Source organism: Ursus arctos, unplaced genomic scaffold, assembly GCF_023065955.2.
Source record: "Ursus arctos isolate Adak ecotype North America unplaced genomic scaffold, UrsArc2.0 scaffold_27, whole genome shotgun sequence".
Taxonomy (NCBI): Eukaryota; Metazoa; Chordata; class Mammalia; order Carnivora; family Ursidae; genus Ursus; species Ursus arctos.
The window spans coordinates 20568656-20589641 of NW_026622952.1; the positions used below are offsets into that span (position 1 = coordinate 20568656).

General features: G+C 44.5%; 1 protein-coding gene across 1 annotated transcript in view; it reads right to left on the reverse strand.

Annotated features, from left to right (window-relative positions):
* The window catches only part of PRAG1 (PEAK1 related, kinase-activating pseudokinase 1), a 49493-nt gene that overhangs the window by 11663 nt on the left and 16844 nt on the right, over positions 1 to 20986 (reverse strand). Inside the window, exon 4 of the mRNA XM_026508482.4 lies at positions 8804 to 8958. Coding sequence (XP_026364267.3) covers positions 8804 to 8958 — 155 coding nt within the window. The remainder of the gene's footprint in view (positions 1 to 8803; positions 8959 to 20986) is intronic.

A 20986-nucleotide genomic window follows, 5' to 3' on the forward strand; every position in this document is an offset into this window, starting at 1 on the left:
GACAGAAGAGGTGGGGGGACGAGGGGAGGCAGGGGAGTGTGATCCGAGTCCCTGGTCAATGCTTTAATCCGTGTCTCCAGTGACAGGGACAGCCTGCCTACGGTGAGGACTCCTTCTGGTCCCCAGTCCCGCTGGCCGGGGTGTGTCTGACAAGTCAGTTTCTGGCCGAGTCGCCGCTTTAATAAAGCCTATTTCCCCATCTTTGGCGGTTTGCCTTCCCTGCCCTCCCTGTACAGCTCTCCAGGACACCCCCATCACAGCCTTTTCTGCCTCAACTGTGGTCTGAGGGCAGACAGCAGGGCCAGCCCCGAGCTTGCTGTTGCCCTCACCCGGCTGAGTTCCCTCCTCTAAAAACTGACCTGATGGCGTCACAGTGAAAGTCCCTTCCGGCAGGAAGAGTCTATCATTTTGGCCACTTGCTCCATTTTCAACCCCTCCCAACATGCATTTGGTCTCAAAGCTCCCCCTGAAATAAAATACCTCTAGTTCCCCTACCTCTAGTCCCCTCAGCTGCCCCTGGGGTCAACTTTTCAATCTGTAAGGATAGCAGGAATCATAAAAAAAAAAAAAAAAAAAAAAGTCTGTAACACTTCTTTTTCCCTAGATTCGTAAAGAGAATCAAGAGGTTCTGCTTTCCCACCAAAAATAACTTGTGTGTTCAGGCAGTTGGGAAGGAAGTGAGTTTCTCCCTGACCCTCTGGGTGTTCTCTTGCTCTCCCGTGGGAACTGTGTTAGTCAGCGCCTTTGATCACATCTACAGGTAAACCCGGCAAGGAGCACTGGGTGTTAGGTGGAAAACGGTTCATTTTTCTTTGTTTCTTAGATGCTCCGTGTTTGTCACCCAACAAAGCACGTACTGATCAGAGGATGGCACTGCCCCCCAGTGCTGCCTGACCACACACATCCCCAGCAGGGCGGCTGTAGTTCCCAAACCACATCCAAGGAAGTGAGGCTCCCCCGAAATGTGCACCTTCCCATATAATTGGGCATTACGTACACATATGGTGATTTTGAGGTAAAAAAAAAAAATGGCCTAATTCTGTAAAAGGCACAATCACCTTCCAAACTGAGGCATCCTTCTTAACCTAAGGTTTTCCTCTTCCCTTTCCTTTCCTCTCCTTTCCCTTTCTTTCTTGCTTTCTTTTTCTTTCCTTCCTCCCTTCCTTTCCTTCCTTCCTTTCTTTTTAACTTACAGTTTCTTAATGTTTTTCTCCAGATTTGGAACCACAGCTAGTGACAAGACCATACTTCACTCTGAGAGCCCCCGGCTGCCTCAGGACCACATAACAGCCCAGCTGGTAGTTTTCCCAGGGCTACTCCGAAAGAGATGTCAACCTGTGGCCCTTCTCGATGAAACTGTGATTCCTCCACCATGACACAAGCAGTACCTACTTGCTATGGGACCAGAGGGCACCCCTAAAGACCCACTCTGATTCCGCCAGTTTCTTCGCTCTTTCATGGGGGAACCTCCTCATGAACGTGGCTGTAGGCAACATAGCAGCCAGATTCTTACTTACAGCTGACCCTTAAAAAACATGGGGTCAGAATGAATGGGTCCACTTATATGTGTTTTTTTTTTTTTACATAAATACAGTACAGTGCTGTACATGTATTTTCTCTCCCTTATGATTTTCTTTCTCTAGCTTGCTTTATTGTAAGAATGCAGTATATAATACCTACAGCATACAAAATATGTGTTAGTTGACTCTTCATGTTATCAGGCTTCTGGTCAACAGCAGGCTATTAGTAGTTTATGTTTCTGGGGAATCAAAAATTATATGTGGATTTTGACTGTGCAGGGGTCCTATGCTTTTGCCAAGGTCAACTGTATTTGCAACAGCTGCCACACTCCGCATTTAGAAGAGCCAGAAAGAAGAGGGGACAGAAACCTAAAATAGTTGCAAAAGCCACAGGCAAACCACTGGTTCAGGAAACTGTGCCTTAAAAAAAGTCCTGGAAAAACTTTGGCCAACAGCCCGTATTCTCAGGACTCAGATTCAATAGCAAAGAGAAGAATTCAAATATATCCTGGTTTTATGCTGGTGTTAGATCACCCTGTTTCCAAATTCTGGCTTACAGCTAAGAGTGTAAAAAAAGGGGAGAATGGAAAATACTTTCCTGCGAAGTTTGCCTCCGTCATAGTTACATCATTGGTAGGTTTTTAAATGACTTTTCGTACTAATCGGGCCAGAGAGCTCCAAACCCCCATTCCTGTTTTTCTTCCAATTTCTAATTCTGCATATAAAGCCAGCAGCCAGCTATAGACTAGAACACTCCTGCATCTCTGTAATGTGTGTGTTTCAGAGGAGAGAAAGTGTTTCTGGTGGGGAAGCTACACATCACGTACGGGGCCCTGGGTGGGATCCTAAAAAGACCAAGGGGAAGGTATACTGGTTTGGTGCCATTATATTTAGAAAGCAGAGAAGAAATCGGGATTTCAGCGGTTGGAATAAACAGCTTAAAGCCAAGGCAGAAATGTAGGCCAGAAGTTCAAACGTAGTACTGCGATGTTTTCTTTATTATACAGTCCTCTCTTCTTGCTGGGTTTTAATAGGTACCTTCATTGTTCTCTTCAGCCAAAATGAGAGGTAAGCTTAAGGAGGAAGTGGTCAGTCCAGTTTTGAGCTGTGTGAATGAGCCCGTCTGGCTCCCCCCGCGCACAGCGCTGCCTCCCGACAGCAGCTAGCCAGAAAAAATGTGGAGGCCAAGGGGCAGAGTCAGGGCCAGGAGGACCCAAGCTCCAAATTCTTAGCTTTTGGCTCTGGCTGTTCTCCAACTGCAGGTGAGGTAAAGCAAACTGAATTTTCTTTTGTTTGAAAAACCTGGGGGTGTTCCATGGATCACTGTTTAAAATGAGGATATAGATTGTATGGATGGAAACGGCTGCGTAGACCTATCCATTCATTCAGCTCATGTTTCCTGATCACCTACTACATGCGAGGCATAGGGAACAAAACAGAGCGTCCAAACCTCTCCTACGGCCTGTGGCCTCCTTCAAACAAAGCCATCTATGCGGGCACCTTGCCAACGGCACACAGAAGTGGTACTCTGGCAGGTTTCTGCCGAACCCCTCTTCCCACCCTGTAGACGTGAAGTGGGTGGCGGAGGGGAGGGTCCAGCCTCACGTGTAGCTTTTTCCTCCAAGGAAAAATTGGCAACCTCTTGTTTAGTCACGCAATCAGACAGGCTCAACTCTAAATGTTTAAAAAAAAAAAAAAAAAGCAGCCAAGTACCCCTTCAAAAAGAACCCTTGCTTTCCTGAGAAGGTAAATGTGGTCTGAAAATGGAAGCACATTATTAACATTTTACCACTGGCAGGAAAATGTGGCACTCGTGAGGAGTCTCTCTGGAACACTTAATCATCCCAAGAAACAATAAGCAAGATGGGAATGCAATTTACATGCAAAAGAGGAGAAGCCCAGTCTCAGTTTGGAAACTGGCTTATGGCAAACATTCCATGCCCACCGCCTCAGCGTGGCCCCAGAATCCTGCACTTTCCATCCCCTGTGAGAACACAGTATCAGTAGGGGTCTTCTTTCCAAATGAACAGTAAAATTACCCGTTAGTTCAAAGCACTTTCCCATCCTGTTGATGGAGGCGTGCATTGACATTTTACGGGACCATTTGGGAACATCTATTTAAAATGCATATGTTTTGACATATCAATTCCACTTCTTCTAAGAATTTATCTTACAGATATGCTCACCAAATTATCTTAGTGTGTCATGGGATCTTACTGGAGACTGGTACTGAAAATCACCTAACTATGCATTGTTGAGAGAGGGGTTTAACTGCTTTCCACAATGACAAAATACGCAGCATTAACAAAAACGAGATCAATTCAAAGGTTCTGATTTGAAAGACTTCAAGATATATTAAGTACAAAAATGTGTTGAATTGAGGTTTATGACATTTTAAATACCGATAAAAGGGGAGACTGGGTGGCTCAGTCAGTCAAGCGTCTGCCTTCGGCTCAGGTCATGATCTCAGGGTCCTGGGATCAAGTCCCACATCAGGCCCTCTGCTTGGCGGGGAGCCTGCTTCTCCCTCTCCCCCTGCCTGCAGCTCCCCCTGCTTGTGCTCTTTCTCTCATGCTGTCAAATAAATAAATAAAATCTTTTAAAAAATAAAAAAAAATAAATACGGATAAAAATTTCTGAGAGGATATAGAAAAATGCGCTCAAAAGGTGTCAAAGGTGGGAGCGCATTTAGAGGGCATCGGATGACTTCGACTTTTCATTTCATATCTTTCCCCATCATGTGAATTATTATCAGAGACATGTACTGATTTTACTGAAGTAATAATAAATATTTAAAAATTCAGTTTAAAGGGAATAGTTTAAGGTAAAGCTTCACTTTTGTGATATTGTGAGGGCTCAGGCCACAGACATTCTTAAAAATGAGTACCTCTTCCTTTAGGATTGCTTCTTCATCCTTCACGAATCAATCTCCCAGAACAGACCCCATGACTCAGTCTGTCTCCACAGGGGTGGCCTAACCGTCTTAGAGCCAAACACCAAATGGAATATATTAGACCAAACCCACCAACTAAGGATCAAGTGCTCTGACAGCCTGTTTGATAGTCAGAACACACTATTTTCAGCTAGGGAGTTTTAGATGCCTTTTTCAGGGCCACCTTTTCTTCTTATAGAATCTGCTCAGTGAAGGTCAGGCTGTCACTCCTGACTGATGTCTGATCTTTGTGGACTTACTGTCTCTCCTCTGGACAGATCCGCCCTCCCCTCCCCACCCACTTCCTGGCTCGATTTCTCCCCCTGGCACTTCAGCCGTCGGACACCCTGGCTACCTTAGCCCTTTACCTTTCTCCTTGTCCATCTCTCCCCACTGGAACGTGAAAGGAGGAACTGGGCATTGTCTGTCACTGCTGAATGTTCAACATCTAATATTGTACCCGGCACAAGGTTTGGATTCAACAGATACCTATCAAATCAATGACTGAACTAATGTATATATTTAAAAAATCCTCTTGGGGGGAGGACGCCTGGGTGGCTCAGTGGGCTAAGTGGCTGCCTTCAGCTCAGGTCATGATCTCAGGGTCCTGGGATCGAGCCCCACATCAGGCTTCCGGCTCAACAGGGGGGAGTTTGCTTCTTCCTCTCCCTCTGCCCCCGCCCCCGCTCCCGTTCATCTGCTCTCGTGTGCACGCTCCCCCTCTCTCAAATAAATAAATAAAATCTTTAAAAAAAATGCCTCTTGGCATTATGACTGAGGAGAAGAAGCTGACTACTGTCAAGATATTTCATGAATCTGGCTACACCTCTGGACCACTAGCCACGAACACTGACCTGGTTCATACCTTCCTGTGAATTCGTACCTATGTTCACTGTGTGGCCAGACCTCTTCCCTACTGCTGGTGCCAACAGCTTCCGTTCAACAGAGCACTTTCTCGTCTCCTGTACTGTGGGCACCTGGCATCCAGGGTGGTTGTTACACTGTGGCACTGAATTTTAACGTTATCCTAAGTCAAAGGGGAAAACGATCTTAATGTGACATTAGGTTCACTTACATAAAAGGAACCATTTAAAGCATGGGTGTCTGCTGATGACCTTGGTAGTGATCATTCAGCGGAAGCTGTGTCGCACAGCTATTCACTGCAGATCACCTCTTGGCAGCAGTCACAGATCTGTCCTGACGCATGCAGTCTGTCCCTCCCAAACCAAGCATAAACCAAACAACTGCTTCTATGGATTCTTCCTTCCACTGAGCTGACTCACTGTTCACTTGAATTGCCCGCATGGACAAATGGGATAACAGATGTGCTCTGAGGGGTATGGCATGCGATACAAGCATAAAGAAGTGAAGTTAATATTGATATAAAGAGGATAGTTTGTAAATATAAAATTTAGGCACACTGGTTTTTAAAATGCAACAAAGTTATAAATTTCAATTATGTTTGTTTTTCTTACAAAAAAAATGTTTAAGACTTATTTCTTTATTTGAAAGAGGGGGAGAGAGAGAGAGAGAGAGAGAGAGAACGTGGGTACACACATGCATGAGGGAGAGAGGCAGAAAGAGAGGGAGAGAGAAAGTTCTGCAGACTCCGCACTAATTGCAGAGCCCGACGCGGGGCTCAGTCTCACGACCCTAAGATCAGGACCTGAGCCGAAACCAAAAGTTGGACACTTAACTGACTGCGTCACCCAGGTGCCCCTTTTCTTATAAAATTTAAAACTTTTTTTTTCTTGCCACAAAACCCAAATAGTAGAAAACTAACTTTAACCACTAACCCTGATAAGCGTCCAAGAAATTTACACAAACTACTGTTACGATACACTTGAGAATTATTTTGTCCTCAGTTCACTCTGGACGGCCTCTTCTGCATATACAAAAAGTCTGTGAAATGCATCTCTTTTCATTAGTGAATTCTTACTGACAAAACAAATAGTCTCGTGCTATCTTTTGACTTAACATATAGTATTAGAGAAGTAGACGCTACATTCCGGTCTCCAGGAAATTTAGCTTGAACTGACTCTCCCTCTCTTATTCAGATCCACTCTCTCAGCTTCAGTACTAGGTACAAATAGTCACAAAAGGCATGATGGATACATATTTCAATATGATTTTTACAAGGTAAAAGCAAGTAAGAATTCATGGGACAGAAGGGTTCCTCCCATTTCGTGACCAGCGTGGTTCTCCATAGTCTCCGGATTCGTGTTTAACAGATGTGACAAAGGGAGGCTGGACAAAGAAAATATGACCCGGGGTACAGAGTCATAAGCAGGAGCAGTAGCTGGAAATGGTTCACTCTGAGGACCCAGAGCCTGCTAACAAGGTTTATACTTTTTGTTGATCTAGGAATCCGAATTTTGAAGTGCATTCCCATTGAATAACTGGCTCATGATAAAGGCAGAACCACGAAAATATATTCATTTTACTTAGAAAACGTCTGAGTTAGGTGGCACCATCGTACTCCTGAATCCCCAGTGGCTCTGTTATTTTCCACTTCCACACACCGGTTTTGAGAGCTTTGTACAATCCAGCCTCTACCTTCCCACCAACCTCCGGTCCCATTTTCGCCTTCCTTGCTTCCACTGAAGTGTGTCGGTCCTACCCTTTTCCCAGCGTGCCCTGCTAACCCTGCCTTGGCTCCTCCTTTATGTTTTCACAACCTGCAGAGCCCTTTCCTCCCTTCTACCTCCTCAATTCTAACCACACTTGAGACGTGAGCTGAAGTGCTATCTTCTCCCAATGCCTTCCCTGAACCCTTCCTCAGTCCTCATTGATTCCTTTCTCTTCTGGAAGCCTTGATAAACATTCATGTTCTGGGAAGCCCAATCTCCTAGCTTAGACCAGCCACCCATGTGTCACGTGTTTTAGGCTTGTCTTCCTAGCTGGACCTGAAGAGTCCTGAGAGCAAACATGATTTGCTGGTTCTGACTAGCCAAGTGCCCAGACAGTTAGGTAGAATTCTCATTAACATGAGCTGGCTGGTAGCCAGTGGGGCTCCATGGTACAGTGCTCCCTCAGAACTGGTCACAATCCCCGAGAGAGCATGTCAGGGCACAGAGTCCAATGGTTCAAGTGCCCAGCCCAACCCTCTGAGGAATAACCCACCTCATTGAATTTTTGCACAATTGGATGGGAAAAGGGAAAAGATGTAAGCCCAGGAAAATCTGCCAAGAAAGAAAGCCCTCCTTTGCTACATGCCACCCCAATCAAGACTAAGAGATTTCCCGTTTTGAAGTCTGAGCTGTCAGAAGGTTCCCATAAGAACACGCCACAGACTGACAGACATATGCTCTAGACTTAGCAGTACTCATCTTTCCCATAGAAATGTGTTGGTGATTATGATTTTATGACAGAAGCCTCGACTCCAAAATTGCCTACCGGGAAGAAATATTTCCATAGGAGTGAGAAAGGTCGTCATGTTAGTACATGTCAAAGCCAAACATGCTAAAGCGAGTTTAAGAGAAATGCAGGAGAAGACACACAGGCACACAAAGAATGTTGAAGTGGTGAGAGGTTTTAATACTACCCATCACATAGGGCGCCTGGGTGGCACAGTTGTTAAGCGTCTGCCTTCGGCTCAGGGCGTGATCCCGGAGTCTGGGATCGAGCCCCACATCAGGCTCCTCTGCTGGGAGCCTGCTTCTCCCTCTCCCACTCCCCCTCCCTCTCTCGCTGGCTGTCTTTCTCTCTGTCAAATAAATAAATAAAATCTTTAAAAAATAATAATAATAATACTACTACCCATCACAACTACGGAAACACAAGAGTTCCTTCTCAGGAATGTGCCCAGTCAGGACATACCCACATAGTACGCCTTAGAGCTTTCTCCAGGGACTGGGATGGCTGGTAGTCTCATGAAGCCTCCGTGCTTTATTTCAACCAACATTTATATAAGCAGCTGCTGTGTCCAAGTAAGTGTGTGCATGTATGCACACGTGTGCACACTCATGCACATGAAGGAGGGGACAAGATGGGGGCGAGGGAGAGAGAGAAACATGGAGGGTAAAAACCTCAGGTTGGCGGAACCTAATCCCACAAGAACCAATCCCGAGGACGGAAATGGAGAACGGACCTATATATAAATGGCTCATCACCCCAGGAATCTGTGGACACACTGTGCGTCAGTGGAAAGGGCAATGCGGGATGAGATGCCTCATCATGTATCCAACAGGGAATTAACGCCAATGGCTCCTCGGTGGAGTCTACCTCATGGGGAAAGCAGGACCAAGATGGTAGGTCTAGCTCAGCCATTCCAAATCCTGGCCGTGAGCCCAGGGCTGGCCTCCCAGACTCGGGAGAATCTAAACCTCCCCGTCAAGGTCAAGTCTGTTACCTCCATCGCTGCAGGTCCTGGAGTCCGAGGCCAGGCTGTCCGTGGAACCCGTGGTGAAGCTGACGTGGACCCTGCAGGGCGGGCTGAGGCTCTCCGCAGAGCCCTGGCTCACTTTTTCCAAATCAGAGCTGCTCTTGTTCATCTTTAAAAGGTGCCTGGAAAATGTAAGAACAAACAATAAAAGCAATTAATTTGGTTTACATTCAAAAGCCAGGTGATGTATCATGAACCTACTATGCTCCCAAAGCCTGAACAGTACCAGCAGGTTTTGAAAAAGTGATTTTGGGAAGAGAGAACGGGCACTCTTTTGAAACCTTATGCACATGAACGGTAGGAAATTTCTCAAGTGTGGTTAGGAGTGAGTCTATGAAATTTAGACAGATGCCAAAATCATGATTTGGGAGGAATTGCCTTCATATTCTGACCCTGTTGGCCAAAACGTTTACGTCACCTATTATACACTGTATAACATCTCTATGAAGAAAAACACGAACATTATCATACGAGTCAATGTATAGAGATAAACAGAGATTGGGTAGCTTTTGCAAGATCACAGGACAAGTGAATTGCAAATCAGGACTAAAAAGGTGGGATTTCTTTTTGCCTGGTACTCTCTTGACAGAGCTTCAAAGGGTCTAGGTTGCTCCTTGGAATTAAGGAAAACTTTATATCAATTTAACCAGACTTCTAGTGTAATGCTCAGAAACATGTTAACATAACCCTTCTTCCTGAAGTACAGAATCCGCCCTTAGGCTTTCTATGAAATCTTGCTGCATTTCTAAGACAACCCTTACCAACCTATCAGGGACCGGAATACCAAGTTCAAGAGAAAAATCACTTGCCTTGGAGAAAACACTGCCATTACCAGGTAGAGCGGTTAGCTTATTGATTTCTCCTTCCCTTTTTCCAAGGACTACATGAATATTCACTCCGACCTGACATTTTCGCCACAAAGTGAGGCAGACCACAATCAATCTAGCTCTCTCTCCCTGTTCGTGGTAACCCAGATTTGTCTGCACTGATATTTCCTGATGACAGTCCTGTTCCCACCGCAGCAGATCTATATCTCGATATCTGCCGTAGGAAATATGCAATGCAGTATTGATCTGGCATCAGAACTGCTTCATTTAATGCACATGACCTTATGGGCAAGAATTTATCGATTGTTCTTTCTGTTCAACATCGCCAGGCCCTGTATTGGTCTTTGCAGTCACGGGGATCCTGTGCTGATTACCAGAAAAGTTTAGAGAAAGTTTGTTAGCCACCATGAAAATACTCTTTAGGAACACGTCCTTCTCCTCACCCCCAATTCTTAGAACCACATTAAAAAAATATTTTACAGCTGTCCAGTGTAAGTTGTGACCGGGAGGCAAGGTTATGACTAATACTACTCCTTACATTTTAATGTCACCGTAGGGCTCTGGAAATATCAGATCCTTAGGAAGTGCTGTAGCAATAGATTATCTTTATTTTACCCTCTGGCAAAATAAAATCATATAAAGTTTTAAAAAATATTTTCATTCTCATCAGGTCCATCAATCATGGCTTTTGCAGATAAAGCCTGGATATGCAGTTGTGAGTAATGACAACTCCTCGATCTAGGAGAGAAGCCAGCTCTGTGGCAATGCAACTACCCAGCCCCTCCGAAGTGGCCTCTGGAGTCTCTTGGTCCTCAGGCCCAGAAAACGGCCAAGGGAGAAATTCCAGCACCAGAGCTGCTGAGCTGGCAGAGCGCCCCATTCTGTAAACCTACAAAAACACTGAATGAAATGTATATAAACAGATAAAACTAAAAAATATGTAAATATGTGTTTGTGTGAGTACACACACACACACACACACACACACATGCTTGGATATATGTCCTTGAGCAATGTTACTCATATCACTAGTAGTGAATGAATGGCTAAGTCAATTTAGTGAGTCATGGCAATTTACCAGCAGTTTATTTTAACAAAATATGCTGTTATGTGACCGGAAAATATGAAAATATTATAGTAAGGATTTTTGAATCATTGTTTTGTGAAACTTTTGTTTCACGTGTGTGCTCGTTGGATCATGATAGTAAATGTATTTCTTATTGTGGGTCATTGTTAAAAAAAGGCTAAAAATCATTGCTCTGGAACAGGGGTTAACAAACATTTCCTTAAAGGGCCTGGTGGGCGACATTTTATTTTATTTTATTTTATTTTGTTTTATTTTATTTTATTTTATTTTTTTAAAGATTTTATTTATTTATTTGACAGGGAGAGAGAGACAGCGAGAGAGGGAACACAAGCAGGGGGAGTGGGAGAGGAAGGAGCAGGCTCCTAGCAGAGAAGCCCGATGCAGGGGTCAATCCCAGAGCACCGGGATCACACCCTGAGATGAAGGCAGACGCTTAACGACTGAGCCACCCAGGAGCCCCTGGTGGGTGATATTTTAGGCTTATGGATCATGTGGTCTCTGTTACAACTACTCAGCTCTGCTGCTGGAGCAGAAAAGCAGTCACAGACTATCTGTAAATGAATGGCCATGTTTTCAAATAAAACTTTATTTACAAACACAGATGACCACACTGTAGATGGTAGATTACTGAGCTCTGCTTTAGACCAGCCTTGTCCAATAAAATATAGTGCAAGTCATATATATAATTTTAACTTTTTGGCAGCCTAATTATAGGCAAAATTGTTTTTTTTTTTTTTAAAGATTTTATTTATTTATTCGACAGAGAGAGAGACAGCCAGCGAGAGAGGGAACACAAGCAGGGGGAGTGGGAGAGGAAGAAGCAGGCTCATAGTGGAAGAGCCTGACGTGGGGCTCGATCCCAGAACGCCGGGATCACGCCCTGAGCCGAAGGCAGACGCTTAACCGCTGTGCCACCCAGGCGCCCCTATAGGCAAAATTATTTTAACAATTTCTTTTATTTAACAAAATATATAAAAATACTATCATCTTAATAGGCAACGAGTATAAAAATCATTAATGAGATATTTTATTTTAATTTTTTCATTCTAAGTCTTCAAAGTCGGGTGTGTATTTTATACTAACAGCACAATGTAATTTAGACTAGCCACATTTTAAGCTACTGGTTATTGTACTAATCAGTGCAGATCTAAAGAAACTTTCGTACAGGGACAAGGCTTTTCATGGTGTTACTAACAGCAAAAACAGAATCATAAACACTCCAGTATCCATCAATAAAATAATGGATACATTGTGGTATAGTCTTATAATGGAATATGATATAGAATTCAAAAATAAATGAACTTGACTTTAATGAACTAATATTGAAAGGATTCTTAAATGTTGAATGTTAAGAGTAGCTTGCTGCAAATAAAAACCACAATGAGATAATCACCTCACACCAGTCAGAATAGCTAGTTATCAAAAAGATAAGAAATAACAAACGTTGGCGAGGATGTGGAGAAAAAGGAACCTTGTGCACTGTTGGTGGGAATGCCGACTGGTACAGCCTCTATGAAAAACAGTATGGAGGTTCCTCAGAAAATTAAAAATAGAACTACCATACGATCCAGTAATTTTACTTCTGGGTACTTAACTGAAAAAAAAAAAAAAAGAACACTAATTCAAAAAGATTTACGCACCCCTATGTTTATTACAGCATTATTTACAACAGCCAAGATATGGAAGCAACCAAAGTGCCCACTGATAGATGAACAGATAAAGAAGAGGTGGGACATATATACAATGGAATATTACTCTGTCATAAAAAAGAATGAGAATTACCATTTGTAACAACATGTACGCACCTAAAGGGGCATCAGGCTAAGTGAAATTAGAGAAAGACAAAAATACGCTACGATCCCACTTGCAGGTGGATTCTAAAAAACAAAATGAACAAACACAAAACAGAAAAATGGACTCATAAAAACAAAGAACAAACTAGAGGCGGTCAGAGGGGGAGTCAGTGGGGGGGAGGGTTGAAATAGGGGAAGAGGAGGAAGAGGTACAAACTTCCAGTTATCAAATAAATCAATCACGGGGATGGAAAGGACAGCATAGGGAATATAGTCAATCATATTATAATAATTCGTAGGGTGACAGATGGTAACTACACCTCAAGGGGAGCATTTCATAATGTACGTAAGTGTCAAATCACTATGTTGGTACACCTGAAACTAATACGATATTGTATGCCAACTCTACTTCAATTAAAAAAAAAAAGTAACTTACAAAAGTTTTCAAGTACAGTGTGATGCCATTTAAATATATTTTAAAAAATACATAATGATGCTATAATTTGCTTATCATATATATGCAGTAAAATGGAACTAATACTCATCACCTTCAAGACAGTGAATCCTCTAGGTAACAATGGGAAAAGGAAACAGAAACTAGATACGAAGTGATCTTCCACTAGACCTGAAATATTTTATTTTTGAAAAATCTAAAATGACAAAAACTTTAATAACACTTGAAAAATTTTTTGGAGGACACATGACAGTGAAATTATTCTTTGAATGTCACTGTATGCTTGAAATATCTGATAAATTGAAAATGAACATTTCTATAAGGAAAGAAAGTCACTAGGGCCTGCATGAGCCCAGGGATGGCCGCTCTTGTTGACCTGCTGCCGAGCCTCTGAAAGGCGAGGGACAGAAAGGATGACCCAGCAGGCTTTCCATCAGGCCCCACTATGGGACAGGCAGATTCAGTGAAGGTCAGTAATAACCACAGAAGAGCCTTACCGATGGAAAAAGTTATTTCTCGGACCTAACCACTCTTCTGAGACTTCAGAAATCAGTTCTTTCGCAGTTAGTCACTATGAGGGAGAAGTGATAGTTCTGAATTCACCGAGTGAATGCAGAAAAAATCAGACTATTCTTGGGGCTGCGGTATAAATCAGCAGCATACACACGTGTGTGTATGTGTAGGGAAGTGGCGAGCCTCCAAAAGTAGACAGTGGTAAATCTTGGTATCTAAGCACAGGGGGCATTTTCATGTCTTCATGGCTTCTGGGAATATTACTGTTTCTCTACTAAAAGGGCTCGAGAAGCCCAGGCTCCCACCAGGTAACAAAAGCCCAACAGGCATCTGCAATGCTCTGGGGTACATGGGGAAGAAAGCGTAACCCTTTCTCATAATAGCGAAATCTTGGGAGTGATGACTCTTTTATATGCATTGCATCAAAAAATCTTCCATCTGGGAAGCCGGTACAATCTGCACTCTTAGAGAATTGCCATTTTAAGTAGGGAATGAGCGACACTACCTCAGATTTCAGAATGAAAGGGGAAGCTTACCATCAGAGCAGAGACTGACAATCAAGTTGTTTTTGTGTGTTCCATCTATGTATGCAATAGATTTCTTACGAATCCCCGGAAAAGGCTCGATATTCCAAAGGTGACTTTTCTGAGCCCTGTTGGATTGTTCTGTCGGACCTAAGGCCAGATGACCACCCAAGTGCGCCCAACGACGCACAACAAGACTCTACTGATTATTTCTAAAGGCGAAGCTTTCCCCTCAATAATGAGCGTTTGATCTGATGTTCATAAAACTGGTGCCAGCCATCTAGAAGACGCAATGTGATGGCATGTCATTTAAGGAAGTGGCTTCAACGGGCCGAAACCACATACTCCGGTCTTTCCTCTCTGGGTGGTGAATAACATTCTTATCGGCTGCAGGGAGAGCACGGCCTGCACAGATGTCTTCGTTCACGCAGCGTGATAAACGACTTGTTCTTACTCAGACTTCCTTCCCTGCCTCCCGCTGATTAGCCACAGTCACAGGAGAGTAGGACGAAACACCCGGCCAGCGGCCCGGGGTCCTTGGAGACTGAGCCCTGCAGCTGCCGCCCGGTGTTTTCAGAACGGCTTTTCCCCCCATTGTCCTTAGCGAAAGAAGTCCAGCCAGAGTTTTCTCCCTACTGTATGGGTAGAAAGCTGGAAAAAAATAATCCAGGCGGAAGAGCCATCTGCCAGACTTCCTCATTCATAGGAACAAGCCTCATCTAAAAATACCCCCGAGCTTTTAGAATGTCCGAAATTCTTAACGGAGGCCCGGCCCAAGTGTGTGGCAGGGACGGCGTCTCAAGCTTCACGCGGCCGTCAGGGTCCTCATCGGATGGCACAGTTGGTAAAGTGTGACGGAGGCCCAGGTTCCTTCTCACTGCCCTGACTCGTGTTTCGTTCACACGCATTCGGTTGAGAGCCCTTTGCCTCCAGAGCAGAAGCTCAGGAAAACCCAAAGAACACTAGCACGCAATCTCAGACTCGGGACTCTAGACCCCGGTACACCTGCACGCCGAGCCTTCGGGTTGGTCAGATTCACAGCTAAGTTTGGGGGTGACTCGGAGAAGACCTCTGAGCTGGCTCTGAGATGCTACAGAGGCTACACCCGTTTTTTAAATTGCTGAGAAGTGAAAACAGACTAGTTTTAGATGCAAATAAGTCAAGTCATGCCTAAATCAAAGAATGAGAGCCTCTTACCATCCTAGACTCTGGCCCGTCGTGCCATCCTCATCGGCATGGCCCCCCAGAGCCCAGGGGCGGGCTGGGCCAGTGACTGCGGGGTCCCATGGAGCAGCCCTGAGGAGGAGGGCCAGCTTCGGTGACGGTGGCCGGAGCGCCTTGTCAGCCAGCTGTGAATTCACTGCTCAGAGCTCTCCTTTCCCCTCAGTTCCTCTCTGACTTTTCTATAAAATGCACTTCCTGCAAAAGCACAGGAAAACAGGGACGGCTCTGCCTCTGACCTGCAGCTTTAATCTCCAATTGTCTTGTTGGGCTCCGATGTTCGGAGCAATTCAAATACACTCTGAAACACAGTCAGCCTCACCCCACTCATTCTCTACTATGTGGCCACATGCTAAGGTCAAAATCATTAAATGATTCAAGTTGAAACACTGAGCTTGCCTGGTGAATAAAAGCACCTCTTTTTTTTACTTATGTCTCTATTACCTGCAGGGTGTCCCCCGTCCTGTCTATCCTGAATGGGATTCCCAGGTTTTTCGAGAAATAAATTTTGACTGCCTACTCTGTGGTGAGCACTGGATTAGGTGTTGGGGATACAACAGTGAGTAGAGATGATGCCATCCTTGCTTCAACAAACCTACAACCCGGGAGATAAATACTTATCAAGCTCCCCTAAAAAAATAGAGAGAGGGTTCCATCTATACCTTCAGAATAGATTTGCAGCCTTGGGGTTGAGCATGCTCACTCCAAGTCTTTCTAAAACACGGCTCTCATAATGATGGTGGACCCTAATGAGCCCTATATAGAGGTCTTGTAAGTATTCTTAACCTCGGCCACCATATTGGATCTTGGGTTCTCTATGGTGACTGAAACACACACCCCAGATATCCTTTGCCAATCTCAATTTCAAACATTTTCCCCAGTTGTTTATATATTAGAACATATGGCTAGACTTCTCATTTGGGAAAAAAAAAATATTGCCATTTTGTTTAATATACTACTATTTCTCCTCATAAATCCTTTGCTCCAATTGGGCTAATCTCTCATTGTCCCCAAATCACTCTGCAATACTGACCCCTCCCCATCCTGGCTCTGACGAAACAACTGTCTCTCCCTTTCAAACCTTTACATCCTCAAGACCCAGGGTCAGTATCACTTACCTACAAATCCCTCCCAAACCATTGCAGCCTTTTCTGACTGGCCCGTCTCCTCTGGAACACACAACGAACAGTCTGATTCACATCACTGGGCATTAGGTTATAATCCTGGTTAGATTATTCTAATTGTTTCATGTGAAATAGGCTTGTTACCACGCCCAGATTATAAACTGTTTGAGGAGCTGTGTCACACTCAGAATATACTGGAACGCACTGTAATTAATAAATACTTCTTGACTAACTTTATCTGCCTCTGTTTCAATAACTCGGTGTAATCTGGGAGCATAAATGTTTCCTTTTGGTAAAGAATTACACTTTCCTAGCAAAACTTGCAAAAGGCAGGAACACTGAGCAAACACCCCTCAATAAAGCTGGATTCAATACCCCAATCTTTCTCATATTTACAAAATACAACAGTCCCAAAATACCCTGAATTTGTATAAATCTTGTAATTAAAAAAAATTTTTGTTTCAAGAGATGGGATGAGAAAGGCAGATAACTATACTGAAAGGTTTTTATTGTTTTTATCTTTGATTCTCTTTGATGAAAATGCTAAGGGAGTTATTTTCCAAGTATCTTAGTGTCTCTAATATACTGAAAGGGCTAATAAGTCCAGTCTACTCTGGGGGCATGTTTACCCCCTGATTTATTAGCAATTATAAAGATAGGAAATCAGTTTCGTTTTCGGTCAGATGACCTCAATGTTCCCCACGGTGCAGGCCTATTAATTTGCATATGCAGTTAATGCACTAGTGACTTCCATAGCTGTACAAGCTGAAAAACCCTTTGGTTCAACCTGACGGTGAATGCAGTTTGCATTCAGTGGAAACCAATTAAAAATAGGAATAAAGCCATATTTATTTTTAAAGATAGGGATGTGCACACGTACATTTAAGTCAGTTGTTAGTTTTAGGGAAGGATAAAAATGCTTGAATTGGTCAAATGGAAATCTGAAGGCATTTGCCCTGACTGTATACAGATCTACTTTGGCACTGAGAGATACAAATGTTTTTAAAAGAACAGGTCTCTTTCAGGTCTCAAAAAATTCAAGTTCCTTCATCTGCGGCCCGGGTCGGCATGGTACTCTTTTGTGCACTTTCCTATAGAGAAGCTCTGGGCTGCCTGGTGTCAGGGGGGAAGGAAGGCAGAGGTTTGGAGTTACCTGGCCTGGGGAGCTTTGAGCTGAGGCTGAGGACAGGCCAGGAGCTGTCAGGGAGGAGGTGAGAGAGACCCCATCACCAGTGCACTACACTTTATCTCCCATATACTCACCTAAGAACAGAGGCCCTGAGTCCCAGCCTGGAAAGTCAAGGAGGAAGCTCTTACAGGTGTTCACACAGGGATGGAAAGGACGAGAAGATGAAAAGGCGAGGAAGAACAAATGGGCAACCGAGCAGCTGCAATCCACAGAGGGGTACCCTGACTGCCAGCCCTCCTACAGGCCAGCACAGTGTGGGAGGACCCGCAGGAGCCTTTGGGAAGAACAGCTGTGCAAGCATTTGCTGAACTTTCCAGACGGATTTCAGAGTCATCTAGGAAGGCTTCCTGGTGGGGTGGTTAAGACCATGAACCCGGGGGCTCTGCTGCCTGGTTTGGATCCTGGCTCCACTGCTTACTGGGTGGGTACCTTAGAAAAGGCTCCTGAGCCCTCTCTGCCTCAGCTGCCCATCCAGCCCATTTCTCCCAGTATTGATCTCCCGTCACACTCATCTCATGGGGCTGCTGGCAAGATGCAATGAGTTAATATTTGTTATGTGCCAAAAACACCAGGTGCACCAGGTGCACGGAAAGTGTTCCTTATACAGAAAGATGGATGGATGGATGGGTGGATGGATGGATGGAGAGACAGAGACTGAGGGACAACTTCAGCAGCCTCCAGTAAACTGAGTAATTCTGCTACCTGGACAGAAGCAGAAAACAGCACGTGGCTTACAGATCTCACTCTCATACCTCTACTTTTATTATGGTACTTGAAAGAGACTCAAAGGGGGCGCCTGGGAAGTTCAGTCAGTTGGGTGTCTGACTTCAGCTCAGGTCATGATCTTGGGGTCCTGGGATGGAGCCTGGCCTTGGGCTCTGTGCTCAGCGGGGAGTCTGCTTCTCCCTCCCCCATTCTCCCTTTGCCCCTCCCCCAGCTTGTGTCGTCTCAGGGGCACGAGCTCTCTCTCTCTCTCTCTCTAATACATAGATACGATCTTTAACAAAAAAAAAAAAAAACAACAACAAAGAAATTAAAGAAGAAAATTCATCAGGATGATGCTTTGAAGATACGCATTATTCTAAAGGAACTAGGAAGAACTGATCTGTCCATCAACCAGACCTCTGTGTGAATCTCCCACTCAAGACATTGCTAATTTGTACGGTAGCCCCAGGCTCGGGGCTGACATACTCCACAGCTGACCAGGCTGCTCAGCTCCATTACACACAAACTAAGAAACAGAAGAACCTCTTTTATTATATTAGCTTTCCTCTCCCATGCAAAAAAAGAACCTCCCATGATTCCTTCTCTCTTCACACCACCTCTCCACCCCCAACGGAGGACTCTGGTGATTGAGTAAACCAAAGCAGTAGCAAATTCTTACTCACCAACTTGGGAATGACTCCTCTTCTATTCCTGACCTATTCCTCTTGGAACCCATCCACCAATACAATCAGTGCCTGACCAGAATCTTTCTGTTTCTAGACTACTGGTTTTGGCAACGATGCTTTCAGAATTATCTTTCCCTCTTTCTCTTGATTCAGCAAATGCTCCAAGTCCACTTTGTTGACCCAGTTTCTGAGCCCAACTATTGGCTTAAGAAATCTGTGTGTATATATTAGACATTGTTCCTACCCTCCTGGCTTGGGGGAGTCGGGCTACTTGGAACAAAGCCCCTAGATGATCTTCTCCACTCCCCACTCTGGCCCAGTCTGTTGCCCAAAAACGATGAGGTTTCTTTCCCACTCCCAGGTCACCTCTTCAGCCCTCTGTTAGCTCCTCCCTCCCATCTCCCATCTCCCTCAGCCCTGGCTGAAACCTCCCCCAACCTAGGTAAGGGTTTTGGTCACCCAATTCCAACATGGCGGTGGGGGGGAGGGGCCCTACACCACGAATTCTCACCAGCTGGGTGTCCTACCATACAACTCAATTCTGACACTAACGAGCCAGAGACAGAATCAGATGCTGCAGGTTAAGGGCTCAGTCCCACTAAATTGCCTCTGTCCCAGATGACAATTGCAGGTCCACGTCACCACCTGTGCTCCTGACCGACAGGCTACAGACCGGAGGTTCCAATGACCTCTTCCTTGGGTCTGATTCATTTGCTAGAGCAGCTCACGGAACTCACAGAAACATTTCACTAGCAGAATATAACCCAGGAGAGACGCACAGGGCAAGGTGTGGGGAAAGGGCGGGGAGCCTCCATGACCTCGGCAGGTGCACCACTCCACCCACATCTCCACAGGTTCACCAACCTCGTAGCTCTCCAAACGCCATCCTTTGGGGGGTTTTATGGATGCTTCATTATAGAAGATACAGCTGATTAAAGCATTGGCCACTGAAGACTGATTCAACCTCCAGCCCCTCACTCCTCCCCAGAGGGCAGGGGGTGGGGCTGAAAGTTCCAACCCTCTAATCACAGGGCTGATTTCCTGGCAACCAGCCCCCATGCTTAGGTGGGTTCAAAAGTCACCTCATTAACATAATAAAACACACCTTTATGGCTCCTAGGAAATTCATCACCTAGCAAACTCCATGGCTTTGAAGAGCTCTGTGTCAGAAACAGGGATGGAGACCACATTTTTATTTCTTATTATAAATCACAATATCGTACTAGGTAGGTTCAAACATTTTCAATTTTCACTCCTATACCAGGCAGCCCACTGCCTCTCTAAGAAAGCGCATAACCGTGCACCTGGGGCCACAATTAATTCATGCTTCCTGCTTGCAGCAAGCTCTTGGGGCTCCCTGGCAATCCTTGCACTTGACCTCCCACTCTCCAAAGCAGCTATTCCAAACATTCACCATCTTTCTTGATATTCTTAGTTGCCATTTTATTTCTTGCAAATACATCCTCTTTCTCCATGATTGTCTTTCTTTATGTTTGTATTTACTTCAAGTGCAGAGAGGGGAGATCACCTCATGCCTCAGTTAATGATACACCTTCACACAGATCTGCATTGTTTTAGCTTTTTTCCTTCATCCCCATCTCTACGCTAATTCTCTATGTTCCCGATTTCCCACTTCCGGGTACACACTCTCTTTCCTCGGATATATATCCTTGGATTTATCTTTTAAAAAAATTGGTGTTACTTTGTGTGTTTTCAATTTATAGAATTACCTTGTGTTACAGATCGTGCTGTGTTTCTTAGTTATTTCACTCTAGGTAATTTAAGGTTCATCCACGTTTCTGGACATATATCCAGCCCATAATGTCTGACTGTTATTAAGCATTTCATTGCATACTCATGACGTTTTACTTGTCCGTTTGCCTAGCCACGAAGAGCCGGGATTGCGCCAACTACCCTCTTCTCTGAACAGTGCTGTGATGATCTTTATCCTATGTGTTCCCTTACCGACCCAAGTGTTTCTCTGAGGCATACACTGAGAAATGGAGATTGCAGGCACATGATGTATT